Consider the following 16,211-nt stretch of genomic DNA (forward strand, 5'->3'; position numbering starts at 1 on the left):
AAGTTTCTTTGCAGAAGCTGTCTACAGATGCTGTCCCTCAACTTCTCCATCACCTGTCCAGCAATGGGAGGATTAGGCAAGCTATATAATTTCCCCTCTACTTCAAATTTCTTCAACATCCTCTTTCAGAAGTAAATACTCTAAAATATTTTGAAGATCCAAGCAAAATATCCATGACTACATATGTTCTGGTTGACACACCTCCACTTTCTAAAGCCCTTTTTGATTTGACTACTTGGAAATTACACAGTCATCTTATTATTTTGAGAGGTGCAATTAATATCACAAATATGGCAGCAGAGAATAGTGAAAGAAGTTGGAGGAGCAGCTCATGGAATGCCCAAAACTCTATGAGTGATTTTATATGTCAAGTCTGGACATAGCCAATCTGAAGATTTCTTGTATTATGAAACAAGAAATCTTAAGAAAAATAAAATTGTTCTCCAGCAAAGACCCCTTTTCCTACTAAGTAAGTGCTTCTTCTGTATTTTCAGGCTAAATTACATTGAGACACTAAGATTCAGTGTTGGGTTCTGGCATTGCCAAGCTCCAAGGCAATTCCTTTTCACTGTCAGACAGAGAACGACTCCATGTCTCTGGATGGTAAGCAAATGGGTCTGATCACAGAAACTTTCCTTGCTCTTCATTTCCAATTCATCATTATCCTTACTTATGAGTCATACCCTGCATGCTAACTTTCTCTTGATAGTTTATCTGCTTTGTAAGATCTGTGCCAAATAAAGTTATTTTTTCATCCATGGAGCAAATGTGGTGATGATACTTAGTAACATCCCAGAACTTTTGTTGCATCTCTAGTTTTAGCCACCTATCTTTAAGCTCATGACAGCTCAAGAAAAGAGAGTTTTCTGGAGTAAATACCTTTACTTTTAGACTCTAGAAAAGGTGATAGGATTTGAAAGCAAGACACATGGTACAGCTGACCAGCACCTTGCCTGGGAAGCAATGAGGGAGAAGAGAAAGGTGATAGGAACAAAGCAATGAAAAAGCCAATAGGATGAAAAGAGAGGGAAGAAAAGAATATCTGCTTAACAGAGTAAAGGAGAGTTGTTGCCTTTCAATAGTTATGCATTTTACAAGAATACCATTCTGGGATGGGTTAAGGTCATCATTTAGCATCCTGGTAGCATTAAGAAGTAGTGAATTGACAGAACATTAAACTTCTATTCAGCTGGCTTTTGGAACAGGATCCTGGTCAGCCCCAAATTCAGCCACTCTTGTAGCTTCCATCTCCAGTTCTTTTAACCCTGGCCAAGATGGCAGCCTTGGACACTTTCTTCCGGTCATAAGCCAGACCAAGGGCAGCCATGCAGTCAATGAAGAACGTGGAAAAGTTGATGTGCCAGCGGTACTCACTGGCAGAGTAGTCATAGGGAAAGGAGTGGTGGTAGTTGTGGAAGCCCTCACCTGGAACAAAACCAAGGAGAGAAGTTAGGGAGCTCAGTAGATTGCTTTCTTCCTGATCTTTGCACACTTCCTACCTAGCAGGGTACCTTGAGCCCTGGAGAAACTCGCTGTTACTGAATGAATGAATGAACTCAGTGTTCAACTGTGAAGCAAATAGATACCCCCAGAGACATCTTAAGTAACAGGTCCAGAGGCTCTGGTCAACCATTTCTGTCTGGGATCCTTTGATCCTTTGAGGGAAGTTTCTCTCAAGGGATAGGAGGATGATAGAGAAGATGGTTCTGTTACAAAGGTGAGTAAGGAAACACACCTTTTCTTTACTGCCCTGATGCCTCCTGTAAGGGTGAGAGGTTCCAACAGACTGACTGGAAAAGTTAGAGGTAAGGAGGCCTAGCCACAGGCTAGAGATTTCTCAGTCACTGCTGGTTCATAGTGGGCTACTCTGACTTCTAATTCTCTGAACTTTGACCCTGGGATTGGGGAGGCACTGATAAAACAGAAACAGTCTGAAAATTCTGAGTGCTTCCCTCTAACCTCTGAGATTGAGAATTCTTGAGATTAGCTTTTCACTTTGAGAGGAAAATACAGGTACTCTCAATGGAGGAGTATTCTATGGAGGACAAATGTTTGGAAACTCCATGGATATTTTGCCAGCCCTTGGCAGGACTCTCTTTTTCTGAACAGCTTCCAACATTAGCAAAACTGAGCCTTATCAAGTTGGGATAAAAACTAATAAAAGAATTTGTTGGACTCTTGAGGATAAAAATGTCCCCAGTTAGAGTAGTAATGATATGAACAATAAACAAGTGGAGAACAATAAGCAAAAGAAATGACCCTAATCAGGGCTTCTAAAAGTGCATGTCCCTCTGTACACTGGGTTGTCTGGAATGGGAACTGAGAGAATGGTGTGTGGTAACATGAAGGCCTTACGGGTGCTGAAAAAGGACCACTCCCTTCCATGACTGGTTTCTCAGGCTCTGAATAAGCACTCACTTGACCTATCAGCATCCCATTTAAGATAAAATAAGATGCATACTTAGACACAAGAGAAAAGTGAAGAAGAAGGTCATAGCTGGTAACTGGGGTAGCCAGAGGCAGCTCCAGGAAGGCTCATGGGGAAGGTCAGCTTTTTCAGAGAGAGAGAGAGAGTGAACTTTTGACTGTGAGGGGAGGTCTTTCAAAAAGGGAAAAGATTAGAATGGCAGGAACCTGAGCTGGAGGAGAGCAAAGGGTGGAGAGAGGGAGGGAAGGGCAGGTAAATAGAAGTGAATGACACCAGTGATAATGGTAAGGCTGGCAGCCACTTTGAACTGGTAGTCATAAGGAGACCCTGGAGTCAGGGAAGTTCACCCTAGCTCTGTTTACAATACAGGACACATGCCAGTAGTAATGATATGAACAATAAACAAGTGAAGATAAATAAACTGGATTATTCTGTTTCTTTGGAAAATGTCAAAATTGCACAGCATAGGTCAAAGTAAAAATATGTACAATGGTAGAAGATGCCTGAAAGGAGGTAGGGGGATTCATGAGACTATAGTAAAGGATAAAAAATGCTTTCAGAGCATTATCCTTTTTTTAAATTGTAATAATTACTTTTTCCGCATTTTATACAACATGATTAAATATAAAACACATGGCTTCCTGGCCTGTCCACTGACCCTGATGTTCTTTTTATGCTTCTTCTGCCCCAAGTATGCCTACAGCCAGGTCAGAGGTGACAGGAGAAAGGAAAGTTTGAAAAGGACTCAATATACGTAGGATTTGGAGATGGCTTGGGGGACCTGGAATAAAAGGCACTATTATTTTTAAGCATCCTTTTACAAAAACCTTGTTGCCTGACTCTCCTATGCATTTCCCAAAAGTGATTCCTAATTTTTCAGTGGAAGAACTAAGATACAAAAAAGTTCATAAGAACAAATATAACTGGTGTTTCTGGCTCCAAGCTGAATACTGTCATCAGCTGATCCCTAGATATGGTTTTACTGTGTACTGTTGTCTTACCCATAGTTCCCAGTGAAGCCAGGAGACTCTCACGTGGTTCAATGTTCTTGTCATAGGGGCGGTATCCATAGAGATGGGCAGCACTGTTCACCAGCCAGGTGGCATTGAGCGCTACAGCATATCGCAGGAATGTGGCAACATACAAGCTGTGTACAAAAGTTTCACTCCAACAAAACCAGGGTACTAGAGTAGGCACGATGAAGCACATCACCAGGACAGCAATCTTGTAGTACCTACATTGAAACATCACACATTTAGTCAGTGGATCGAGGACTCACACACTTAATCTAGATTGTCCACTTTCACTGGGCTAAGCTGTGAAATGACTTTCCTCCTACACAATGAGTACAGTTGGGCAAAAAGCAGCCTGGGGGAATGGGTGGGAAATCTTTTGAGTATATAGTATCATTTTTTAGATGAGGCATTAAATGACTTTCTAAGATAACACTAGGAACCAGTGCAGCAAGGATTGGAACACTTGGCTCCCATTCAAACTGCTTATTTGATAAGACCATAAAGAAGAGTTGGTCAACAAGTGAGGGTCAAATCACAAAGTTACCAGCCAAGTTCTGCTGCCTGGGCTGTTGTCCCTCTGCCTTAGGGCTGCGTTGTTTCTCCAATCACGCTCTTTTGGAACAGAACGTGTTTTGTATAACACCTCCGTTTCCTACTACCTCCCCTAATTGTTTGCTCTGCTTTTCTGTCAGGAGGCACAGCGAATGTCCTTGATCACCTGCAGGTCTCTGTCCCTGCAGAGGCCCTGTCCCACTTTTCGCTTTCATATAGACCAGGCCATTGACACTTGAAGGGAGCTGACTGTCCGACTCCTTCCCTTGAGCAGACATATCTTTGATTTCGTATGTCACCGGCATTCCCTGCCTCCAACTCCTTTCCCTTCTTGCCACTGCCTCTCCAGCAGGGTGCTCCCTATTATCCAACCTGTGTCCCTGCCTCTCATCTCTCTGGCTCAGTGATTACCTACCCAAGAGCAGCCACTCTGAAGCACACCTCTATGCCCTGTTGCTGCAGAGGAAACCAATAGTAGTTTCCTGTTTCCAAGTGCATAAAATCTTAAATTTGCAGAAAGGAATCTGCAGAAACTGTCACTGTGCTCCTTTTCCTGTCCCACCCTATATTCCAAGCAGAAGGACATCCTTCCTGGAACTTCCTTGAGACTTTGGCTCATTATGTTCCACTGTCCTTGCTCCTATACATATGAAAGTCTCTATCTACAGGTGGATTGTGATTGTACTCTGTTCATTATACCTTCCCAGCAGTTCCCTCCTCAATAATCTCCCTCCTCTTTCTACCTCTCAGGTACACACAATATTCTGCCTTATATCATGGTTATTTGGATACTTGGATTACCCCTGTAACCCCAGTAGAGTAGAAAGTTCTTGAAGGTAAGTTCTCAGCTACATTTATTTTTTGTATCCATGATTATCCCAGGTCAGTTTATTAATTTAATGGGTTTCATAAAGATAGCTCGGAGAGGAAGGAACAGAGCCATAAGGTACAGCCTGGGGGCCTGTGGAATGTCAAATACTGGAGTTTTAAATGAGTTTGAACTTACAGTAAATTTTTGACCATTATTTTCTAAGACCTAAGAGAAAAAATGGGTTCCCTAAGCTTCAGGTATCCAGAGCCACATCCCTAGCTCTATCTTCCCTTAACTCACCTCCTCTGAAACATCACCAGCTTCTCAGCTTTTAGGTCAGATAGGTCCAGGGTCGCCCCCTTCTCTTTGACAGCTGGGTGTTTGCGCACCAGCAGCCAACCCACGTGAGAGAAGAAGAAGCCGCGGCGGGAGTTGTGAGGGTCGGCATGTGTTTCTGAGAACTTGTGGTGGACGCGGTGATCTCGGGCCCATTCATAAACATCGTTCTGGAGGGACAGAGAAGAGGAACGCAGGCCTGAGGAGGGACGCCCTCCTGGGAAAAGTCCAATGCCTGGATGTCTGCAAGGGCCCACGGTTCTCAGCCCAATCTCACACAGTCCCCAAAGTCTGGCTCCAAAGGAGGCATGGAGGGGCTTGTCCTCTTCTGCATACGTACTCTGAAGCCTGTGCAAAAAAGTGACTTATATTCCCAGACTATTTCCAGAAACTAGAAATGGCAACAAATGTCCTGGTGGAGCTGCTGTCCAGGCTCAGATCCCCTCCATTTTTCCCTGGGTCATTGACAGGGTAAGGACACAAAAGTTAGTGTTCTCCTCTTACCTGGAACGCCATGGTGTTGGCAATGATCAGGAAGAGCCGCAGGGGCAGCCGTGCTTTGTAACTTCGGTGGCTCCACAGGCGATGAGCTCCTGCAGTGATGCCCTCTATACTGGCCCAATAGCAGAAATATGCTGCCAGGACAAGACAATGAGAGTACCAACCAGTGTGATTCCCATCAGAGGAAGCATATCAAGTACACTCTCCTGATGACACACTTTTGTCATCTTTAGACTTCGAGTGAGGCACCCCTGAACCCTAGGATGCCTTGGTCTCTGAGGCCTTGTATTTTTATCATTTTAAAAAATACCATCACCACTGGGTACAATGGCACATGCCTGTAATCCCAGCAGCTTGGGAGGCTGAGGCAGGAGGATTGCAAGTTTAAAGCCAGCCTCAGCAAAAAGCAAGGCTTTAAGCAACTCAGTGAGACCCTGTCTCTAAATAAAATACAAAATAGAGCTGGCAATGTGGCTCAGTGGTCAAGTGCCTCTGATTTCAATCCCTGGTACCAAATAAATAAATAAATAAATAACATCACCCCTACGCTCTCCATCCAGGGATGGAGATGGGATAAGTTGCTCCAGGAAGTAAGGGGGCAGAGAGGGAAAGGGAATAAGACTCTCACCACTGTGTCACCCTCACTGGCAACCTGAAGGGACTGTATCCAAGGTCCTATCTCCATGGACATTCAGTTGACCTTCTCTAAGGTATTCAGGACCATAAATTACTCCCACTGAGCACAGGAACAAGCAAGTTTGTTTTGAAAATAGCAGCCAGAGCAATCTGGGCACTGACCAATTGAAGGAGCTGTATGGTACAGGATCCACCTAGGATATGCAGAGCAGTGGATATTTATCAATCAGGTGCTACAAAAGTATTTTAGTATTGCAGTAGCTAGTGCAACTCTAGTAAGCTCTGCACACAGTCGAATTTGCACAGAGGCTCAAGCTTTACCATAGATATGGTAATATTTTAATATTCTCATATTGAAAAAGGTAGGTGCTAATAATACCACATCTTTCAGTTGAGGAAATAGATGCTATAGAGGTTAAGTGTCAGAGGTTAAGTATCAAGGGTCACACTGGTAGGAAAACTGAAGCCAAGGTTAACAAACTATTCTGACAATAAGCAGTGATTGTTCTAGTGATTGTTCTACCTCTACCATCCAGTTTCTGACAATGGAGCACCCCAATGTTGTCCTGCCCCACTGTCTTCAAGGCCTACAGGCTCAGGAGGTGTCACATGTATCTCTAATTAGAAAGGTCTGATGAGTGTGGGCCTTGAGGTCATGAGGCAGGACGATATATGTGGGACCTCCTAAGCCTGAGTCTTCCTCTGTAGGCAGCACTAGGAAACAGAGGCTGAGGCCTTGGGAGAAACTGTTAACAATATTTCATTCCTTGTGCAGCTAGAAACAGTGGATCCTCAGGGGCCAATTACTTAATTTCAGTTGGAGATTGTTTACATGCTGTAATCAATTGCCCTGTGTCCTGCAACTGGAGATAGTTTCCTAAACAGCAGGCAATCTCCTCTCCCTTTCCTACCTCCTGAACACTATCCTGTTCCTCCTACAGGATTCCCAAAAGAGCCACAGAGCCAGGGTCTGTCTCAAGGAAAGTTCTAGTCACATTCTCTCTGAGCCAGGCTGAGGTTCCAAGTGATATGTGGCCTCTGGCCATGTAGTTATTGAGATCTTCTTTCCTGATTCAGTGTCTAACTCCACCTCTATCTGGACAAACCACAGTGGAACCAGAGCCCTGTAGTCACCAGGAGGAAAGAAAGGACTCTGGACAAAACAGAGCTTCTGTTTCAATGGTGCAGATGGCCCTAGGAATTGAATCCCAAAGCACATGCCTCCCATCTTAACAGGGGTACTGGGACAAGAACACAGGCACTTTGATGCCTGTTCAATTCACACCTATTTGTCTGTCAAATAAGAGACTCAATCAGTTAGATTTGTTCTGTCAGTGGAAGAACTGTTATTATTCGCAGTTGACAGCTAAGCGAATAAGGAAATAGATTCTGTAGAGGTTAAGTGTCAGAGGTTAAGTATGGAGGGTCACACTAGTAGGAAAACTGAAGTCACCTCCCCTCACACACATAGCAACCCTTTCTGGTATGCAGATGGTGTGACCTCCTGCCTGGCCTGCTCCCACCAAGTGCCTCTGGGGCAGGGATGATACCATGTAATCAAAGGAACATAACTTTTCCTGTCCTAAAAATATGAGTTTGTCCCCAGTTGGTCTCTGGTCTTTTGCCTGAGAAAAGAGATCTTCTCAGTTGCATTTTCCTGTGACATCAGAAAGATTTGTCAAGTCAGTGCTCAAGGGAGCACATCTTACCACCTATGAGACCTAAGAGGTATAGAGGGTCCAGCTATCTCCTGACTGACCAGTCCTTCTAACCCACTGCCCTCCAAGAGATCTGCCAGAAAGTCCCCCACACCTGAGGTTGTTCCAGGAAACCTCTGAGTGACTTCTGGAGAGGGCATACTGGCTCCCAACTCCTCATAGAGCAGCAATTTGGCACCTGGATCTCTAGTGCTCCCTGTTCCCCCTTCCTAGCTCAGCTTCAGGGACAGAGGTGAATCTACCTGCAAAGGCATAGATCCAGGGGGGCAGGCCATCAGGAGTCCTGATGGGTCCCTGAAATAAGGGTGGATCAGACAGAAACTGGAAACCCTCTCTTTCTCACTACAGCAGCCCCTGGAAGACAGGTAGGGGGCAGTACTAGAGTTAGAAGGTACTGGGTCTTTGGCACTTCATTGGCATCTGGAGAGAGGGAAGTAGCCGGCAGGAGTTAAACAGAATTTATGCAACTTTATTTCATTCTAAGAGCCTTTTGTTGCCTGGCATTTGCTATGCCCTGGAGACCTTCCAAGAGTAACACAGCAACACATCTGCGCAACTTAGGTCGGACAGGAGCCTTGTTATTCTTCCTGTGTGACAAAGGAATCTGGACTAGCCAAGGGGTCAGGTCAAAGTATTTTTCTGAATTACCCCCTTTCTGTTCTTCCCTTTTCTACCATCTTTCCTCTGAGTTATCTAGTGGCAAGTAAGCTTTGACAGGCCGCCACACAAATGATGCAAACAGAAACTCTCTGGGACACCTGCCTCTCTAAAGGCCATTTGTCTACTCCTCCAACCTCTGCACATGGTCTTAGGGATTGTTCCCCAATACCACATTAAGAGACCCCCAGAACTGACATTCTTGCCTTTCAAACTCCCTAGGCTCTTTCTCCAGCCCATTCAGTATCTCAAGCAACCAAAGACACATAACTGGCAAAACCTGGACAGAGAGGGGCCCACTCTTGGAGCAACCCACCTTATCAAGAAGCAATGAGAAACCTGGGGGACTGGCTCAGGACAAGGAAACCTGCTTACCCCAGAGCCAAGTGTAGAACTTGCAGGTGGGAACAAGTATGATCCCATACAGGGCTCCCAGGTGCAGCAGACCCATGAGGATGATGTTTCTCCAGACAAACTCAGTTTTGGGCCTGGGGCCCTCTGCATCCTGATAGCTGGGGTCGTATATGTCATCTTTTATTTCAGGGCGGATGTCTTCTGCCAAGTAGAGAAGGTCCTTCTCCAAATTCTCTCCTCCATTCTTCAGGCACCCGTTGGGAGGTGCTGTGATGGTGGTGGTGGTGGTATAGGAGCTGGAGAGCTAGAAGGAGAGTAAGTGGAGAGTCAGATGAAAAAGAGGCTTGTGTGCAGCAGGGTCACTTTGCTCTCCAATAGGAATGGGGGAAGGGTGCAGTAGAGGTGCTTACCCTGCCCCAGTGTCCAGGTTAACTAGGGTTAGGTGGAAGGAAGAGTTTCTAGAAACTGTTAAGGTAGGGCTTGGGAGTGAAAAACATCTCAGGATGAAGTGGCAGAAGGAGTGAGGGGAGGAAACACACCCCTAGGTGCATACAAAGGAAAATCTGCACATATGTATAAAAGGACATGCACTGCTGGATTTTTCTTTACTTTAAAGCTTAGGAAACAAAAATCGGATACCAAGTGCCCAAACATCCCATCTGTGGAAGTAGAAGTACCCACGAGGGGAAAGGGCCCACTAGGGGAGGACAGTGTGACTTGGGAAAGGTGGCCAAATTCTCTCTGGAGATCTCAACTTTCTCCCTTACCAACAAGTCATCTAGAAGCTCAAAGGATAGCATGGAATTCAGAATTTGGGGGCCATTGTAGAAAAAAAAATTATAGGAGATCAGTGTTTTGGCCTAAATTCCTATACTAACAGGCCCTAACAGACCAGAATAACCCAAAATGGTGTCACTCAATCTGTGAGTGCCACAAAATCAAACTGAAGCTTTAGAGAAGTAGATAATTCCCCTAACAGGCAAGTTTTTCATGGAAAGAGGAGGTTTCCATGTACCTGAATTAGCATGATAAGAAAGTTCTGTGGATTTAACTCTCATAGAAAAGTAACCAAAGTAGTCAAGATTTCCTTATTGTTCTGTTTCCTTGTTCCTACATTACCTGTCCACTGTTCTGCTATTGTCCAATGGGAGGTCTCATTGTCACTTTGTAGAATTAAGGCAATTAGATCCTGACTCCCAATTAACAACCAATTAGATCCATGAGTAAATTTGTGATAATTTTGTCTTCAACAGTTTTGGCAATTTATAAAGGGACTTGAAGAACACAGCTATGGAATGCGGGAGAGGTGCTGCCGATTCCTTTTAAGATCCCCTGTCTTCTTAGGGAGCCTCAAGTGTTGTAAGTCCATCTCAGATTGAACTCTGTTCTTTTTGCATTTTACCTTTAATCTTTTGGCTTTTGAATTCAGGGAAAGTGAACTGTGAGAAGGCATATGAACTCAGGGCTGCAGACAGAGGGCTAGTATGTATGGCAAAAAATCATGTGACATTGTGGGGTTTACAGAGGCTGAGGAGTCACTGGCAAGAATAGCAGTCATGACAGAAATAAGACTGGGTCCTATAGGGAGATTGTAGGTGTCTCACTATGTCAGAAACTGGCATTTAATGGCAATTGTAGGGCCATGTTCCAAAATCCCAGTGGATGCCTGAAGGTACAGAGTGTAACAGACACTGTGTACTAGTACCATGCCACTGCCACAGTTGATTTGATTACCAAGTTGGCTGCTAAGTGACTGTTGCATAGGTTGCTCAATATGAGTATATTGCACAAAGGAACCCACACAGGATGGATTAGAACAACACTCTTTCATCAAACTACCCAGAATGGTATATAATATTAAACTTATCAATTGTTTATTTCTGGAATTTCCCATTTAATATTTTTGAACCATGGTTGACCAATGGCAATTGAAACCACAGAAAATTAAATTATAGATAAGCGGGCCCATTGTACTGCAGGAGTGTGAATTCCAATTTCTGGAAATTCACAGGGATTTTGTTCTCTGTCTTCATAGTTCCTTTTTCTTGAGCTTGAGTGGGGAAAATCCCTAAGTTGTCAAGGGGATCTCAAAGCCAAGTCACAACTTAACTAGTGGGTATGGATTGAGTACTTAAGGGCTATCAGATTACTCACCAGCTAAAAATGAGAATGCCATGAAAGAATAAGTTGGTTCAGGACATAGTAACACCTTCTGGACATGAGAAAATCTTTGGTCTGAAGGAACTCAATAAAAGATTCTGGGGCCAGGCACAGTGGCACATGCCTATAATCCCAGCAACTTGGGAGGCTGAATGAAACAGGAGGATTGCAAATTTTAGGCCAGCCTCAACAACTTAGTAATATCCTCAGCAATTAGGGAGATCCTGTCTCAAAACATACAAATTTTAAGTGGTAGATACTAGTTAGTAAGGATCAGTGAAATGTGAACCAATGGCCAAGCAGGGTCTTGGGGTTTCTTTGAATTGCCTTTAATGAACAATCAAGTAACTTGTAAAACAATAGGTATACAAACCCTGAAGATTAATGGGTGGAAACAAAGAGAACTAATTAGGTTCTGTGGATGTACTCTTGTTCTGTCTTCCCTTGATCTAGTCTCTAAACTATCTCTTTGCAATCTTGTCTTATTTTCCAGCTAAATTATTCTCTTCCTATGCAGTTACTGTCAGCTAGAAAACATTCTCAAAACTTGCTTTATCTAAAGTCATGCTGATCCTTGGGTTTATCTTCACATTCTCTGTACTTGATATTTTTTCCACTCTTGATCTGACTTTTAATAGTAGCAGCTCTGAAAGAAAGTGTTCTCTTTCTCTGTTCTCTTATTATCAGTCAACATAAATGGTCACCCTATTAGTACTATCTCACTGAAAGAATGAGAACCTCACCTTCAGATAGCTGGGACAACAACTGCTAAACTTAAGACACGTTTTCTTTTAATCAGATCTTGCCTGAAGAGACAAGATTGCAATGAGGCGTTTGTCCTTCTTGGTCATGAGATAAAATGTTAACTATAAACAAATCTCTTTCCATTAAAAGTTACCTGACATTGTCTTATCCTAACATTCCTAAAAACTGAGGTTTTTGTGTTCTCACTTTTTAAAAATAAGACCAAAAAGTTATAAGTTCTTAAATGCACCTAGATTACTTGAGATCTTAGGAATATTGTTTTTAGGATTATTTTCCATAAAATATTTCTTTTCTTGAGTCCTAGTTAGCTCCTAACTAGGACAACTGCATAATGGGGACAAGGACAATTGTATTGCCAATAATTTGCAGACAATTTGGGACAAGCTTAAAAGTCCTATCCTTCTGGGAACTAATAAGAGTACCCCAATATTATGGGACTGACTAAAGGTCAAGTCCCAAGAGAAAAGCAGATTACCCTGAAGATACAGTATGGGACAGATTTAAAAATCCTATCCCTGGTGGGAACTCAGAGTACCCCGAGGCCTATGTTTTTCAAAAAACCATTAACTATTATGGATAATTCATTGTTTATCCTTGAAAACTCACCACTTAGGTATGTACTAAATAATTAGAATTCTTTTAAGGAAGAGAACTTTTTTTAAAAAATTTTTTTTAGTTGTAGATGAACACAATATATTTATTTATTTATTTTTATGTGGTGCTGAGGATCAAACCCAGTGCCTCACATGTGCGAGGCAAGTGCTCTCTCTACCACTGAGCTACAACCCCAACTCTTAAGGCAGAGAACTTTTAAAAGGAAAAAAGAAATGATTTTTTTTTCCTTGTAATATAGCTTGGTCTCGATATAAATTAGAGAACGGAAGCTTGTTCTATAATTGGGGAGGAAAATGGTCAAAGATATGACTTTCTGGATCCCTCCACCTTATCCCCACTGCTGTCTTTTTAAAAAGTCTGATTCAAGTGTTGTTATGTTAAGCAATTATTCAAGGACTAACTCTCAAATACATTGGGAAAAAAAAGATCTTCCCCTATAAAGATCCTAAAAAGGAGAATAAACAATGATGATAGTTGACATGGATCAACCTCATGGATGGACAGGTGACCACCTGAACCATTGATTCAATGTCCAGGCATGGTTGGTAGACCCTGTCCCAGCCATCCCCAATTCTATAGGCCTCCCCCAGATCTGTGTCCCCTGTTTCTGTGTCACAGAAGACATCTGTGCCAAGCTGTTTTGGTTTCTGAAATTTGAAATCTGACCTACACTCTGTTTAATGAGCAGCTTTAACTTTCTTATCCCTTACCTATAGGTGTCCAATACCTGGACTATGCAAGCTCTAAAAAGAAGAGCCCTTTCTTTATTTCTTTTGCTTGTCTTGAGAGACACTTTCTTTTATGCTTCTTGGTTAAAGAGGATATCTGGCCCACTGGTGATTTCCCTAACTTTTTCAAAAGAAATTTCCATTTGTAAGTTTATCTCCCTGTATTGACTAGTTCTTAAGTTAGGAAAAGATATTAAGTCTGCATAACATGCCCCACCTTTAAAACTTAGACTTTCACTTACCCAAACCCTTCTAGTAATGTTTAAATTAAGTTTTATGTCTTTGAGATGTAATTTTTTTTTCAGACAGTCCCACTAAGTTGCTTATGGCCTCACTAAATTGCTGAGATGGGCCTTGAATTTACAATCCTCTTGTCTCAGCCTCCTAAAGTAGCTGACGCATGTGCCACCACACCTAGCTGGACCATGGTAATCATATCAACAGGTTATTTTTAAAAATCCTGACAAATGGTAAATCTAGATAAAAGCTATAGAAATCTTTGTTTTCTGTTTATATTTTAATTTTTTCACAATACACGTGTGTATTGTATATTATGTCTACATGGTATCAAATTGGCTTATGGATAAATCAGCACTCATAAATTTAAAAAAAGAATAGATCCAAATGCCTTTTAGTTCATGTGACTTAAGTAACCTTTAACAAAAAGGTAAATTTAAATTGGTTACAAAAATGAGAGTAAAGATGTCTTTAAAATTACTAATGTACATGTTTTTCTAGATGATCAGCCAATGAAGAGAGTGCTGTTTTCTATAAAATGTTTGAAGTACAATGTCTGTTGCTTTTAAGATTTTTCTTTGGCAGAAAAAAAGATGGCTTAAAATGTTAACCATGGGGGCTGGCATTATGGCTCAGGCGTAGAGCGCTCGCCTAGCATGTGCGAGGCACTGGGTTTGATCCTCAGCAGTGCATAAAAATAAATAAATAAAATAAAGGTATTGTGATCAACTACAACTAAGAAAATATATATGAAAAATGCTAACCATATTCATCTGATATCTTGGTTTATATGAGTAACCTAAAATTAACTGTTAAAAAATGTACATTATGTTTGATGTAAGTGGAGTTTATGAATGTATTAGAGAAGATATCTGATTAATTTTCAGCTTAAAGCACTAAAACTCAACTGCTAAAAATAAATTCAAGTACTCAGCTTCTTGAATTTTATAAGACATATGTATTTGGGCATGTGTGTTTTATATGAATTGTTGATAAATGATAAAACAGTGTAAGATTTGTTTTGCTTCTGGGACTAAACTAAAGACAAGTTTACTAAGAGTTAAAATTTTAACCAGCAACTGTGTTTGGAGGCACATGCCTGTAACCCCAGTGACTCTGTAGGATGAGATAAGAGGATTTCAAGTTTGAGACCAACCTCAGCAATTAAGTGAAACCTTAAGCAACTTAGTAAGACCCTGTCTCAAAATTAAAATTAAAAATTACTGGGGATATTGCTCAGTGGTTAAGCACCTCTGGGTTCAATCCCTGATAGCAATAAACAAACAAAAATAAATAAATCAATAAATACTTTAAGATTTGTCTAAAGGCCAGCCTCACCAGAAATAAATCTCTGACTCTCATGGCTCCAAAGTTGCTAAAATTAAACTCGTTTAAAATTGTTGTTTAAAAGATAGTTTTTTGTTGTAAAAATTTCTGTGATCTCAGAATAAAAAGGACTGTAATACAAAACTAAAATTTTGCATAAGTTATAAAAGTATTTAAAGGTTGCAAAAGAATTTTAAAAGAATGTAAAAACTTGTAAAGGATTTCACATGTGATTGGGTGGGGTAAATTTATGGATTTTTTTTTTAAATTTACCTTCTGCACTGCTGGCTGCCATGAAGTAGCCCAATTGAAACCTTATATTTATTTTTTGGTACTGGGGGTTGAATTCAGGCCACTCAAAACTCTGCCACATCCCCAGCCCTTATTTATATTTTATTTAGAGACAGAATCTTGCTGAGTTGCTTAGGGCCTGACTGAGTTACTGAGGTTAGCTTTCAATACATGATCCTCCTGCCTCAGCCTCCCAAGCCTCTGAGATTACACTCCTCCACCCCAAACCTCATTTTAATCTGCTTTATGTCCTTGTGTTCAGTCTCTTCAGAGTTTAGCTAATCTCTCTGAGCTTCAGGACTTTATCTGTATAATCATGTATATTCCCATAGGGCTGCTAGGAAATAATAAAGGAAAAATTTGTTCCAGCTGCAGAACTAGCCTTCATACATTTGTAGGTTCAATCCCCAGTAACAAAAAAAAATTAAAAAAATTTAAAAAGCAAATTGTTAAATTGTTTCAATAGAAAGAGGAACATGAAGATTCTCTGATTCAGGAAGGAGAGAAACTATTAAGCATTGGTTGCATTTTTTTCACATGAAGTTTAAAAAACCTTCTAAGTATTATTACCTTCTCCCACACATTCGGGAAAGTCAAAGGTCCCAGATTTGTGAAGAAAATTCAAAGGCATGCAGTTTCTTTGGGAAATGGAGATTTCTGTTCTATCAGAGGACTGTATGAAGAACAAGATGAATTAAGAGGGCACTTTGGTGCATACCTGTGATTCCAGCTACTCCAGAGGCTGAAGCAGGAGAACTGCAAGTTGGATGCCCCCAACAGCAAATTAACAGGACCCTGACCCTCCCACCCCAAAAGGCAGGGGCTGGGGGATGTAGCTCAGTGGTAGAGTGTCTCTGGGTTCAATCTCTAGTACTGAGAAGAAAAAAACATTTTTTGACAAACTATCTAAGGCTCATAAAACTATAATCTGATGTCTTATAATATGTTTATTCAGTTTCAATCTGTGGTGTCTCCGGCTTCCAAGCTCAGAGTTTCCTGAGAGGAGGAGAAGAGGAGGGCAGAGAGAGAAAGGAAGAGAGCAGAGAGAAAGAGAAAGAGAGCAGAGAAAGAAGAGGAAGA

At 41.7% G+C, this 16,211-nt stretch overlaps 1 protein-coding gene across 1 annotated transcript in view; it reads right to left on the reverse strand.

The window, feature by feature from the left end:
- Positions 1-976: 976 nt before the first annotated feature.
- The window catches only part of LOC114088514 (stearoyl-CoA desaturase-like), a 31,279-nt gene continuing 16,044 nt past the window's right edge, over positions 977-16,211 (reverse strand). Inside the window, exons 4-8 of the mRNA XM_071611704.1 lie at positions 9,031-9,313; positions 5,648-5,778; positions 5,108-5,313; positions 3,430-3,662; positions 977-1,425 (exon numbers count right to left, since the gene is read on the reverse strand). Of these exons, the coding sequence (XP_071467805.1) occupies positions 1,226-1,425; positions 3,430-3,662; positions 5,108-5,313; positions 5,648-5,778; positions 9,031-9,313 (1,053 nt within the window). The 3' untranslated portion in view covers positions 977-1,225. The remainder of the gene's footprint in view (positions 1,426-3,429; positions 3,663-5,107; positions 5,314-5,647; positions 5,779-9,030; positions 9,314-16,211) is intronic.

Source organism: Marmota flaviventris, chromosome 4, assembly GCF_047511675.1.
Source record: "Marmota flaviventris isolate mMarFla1 chromosome 4, mMarFla1.hap1, whole genome shotgun sequence".
In the NCBI taxonomy this organism is placed as follows: domain Eukaryota; kingdom Metazoa; phylum Chordata; class Mammalia; order Rodentia; family Sciuridae; genus Marmota; species Marmota flaviventris.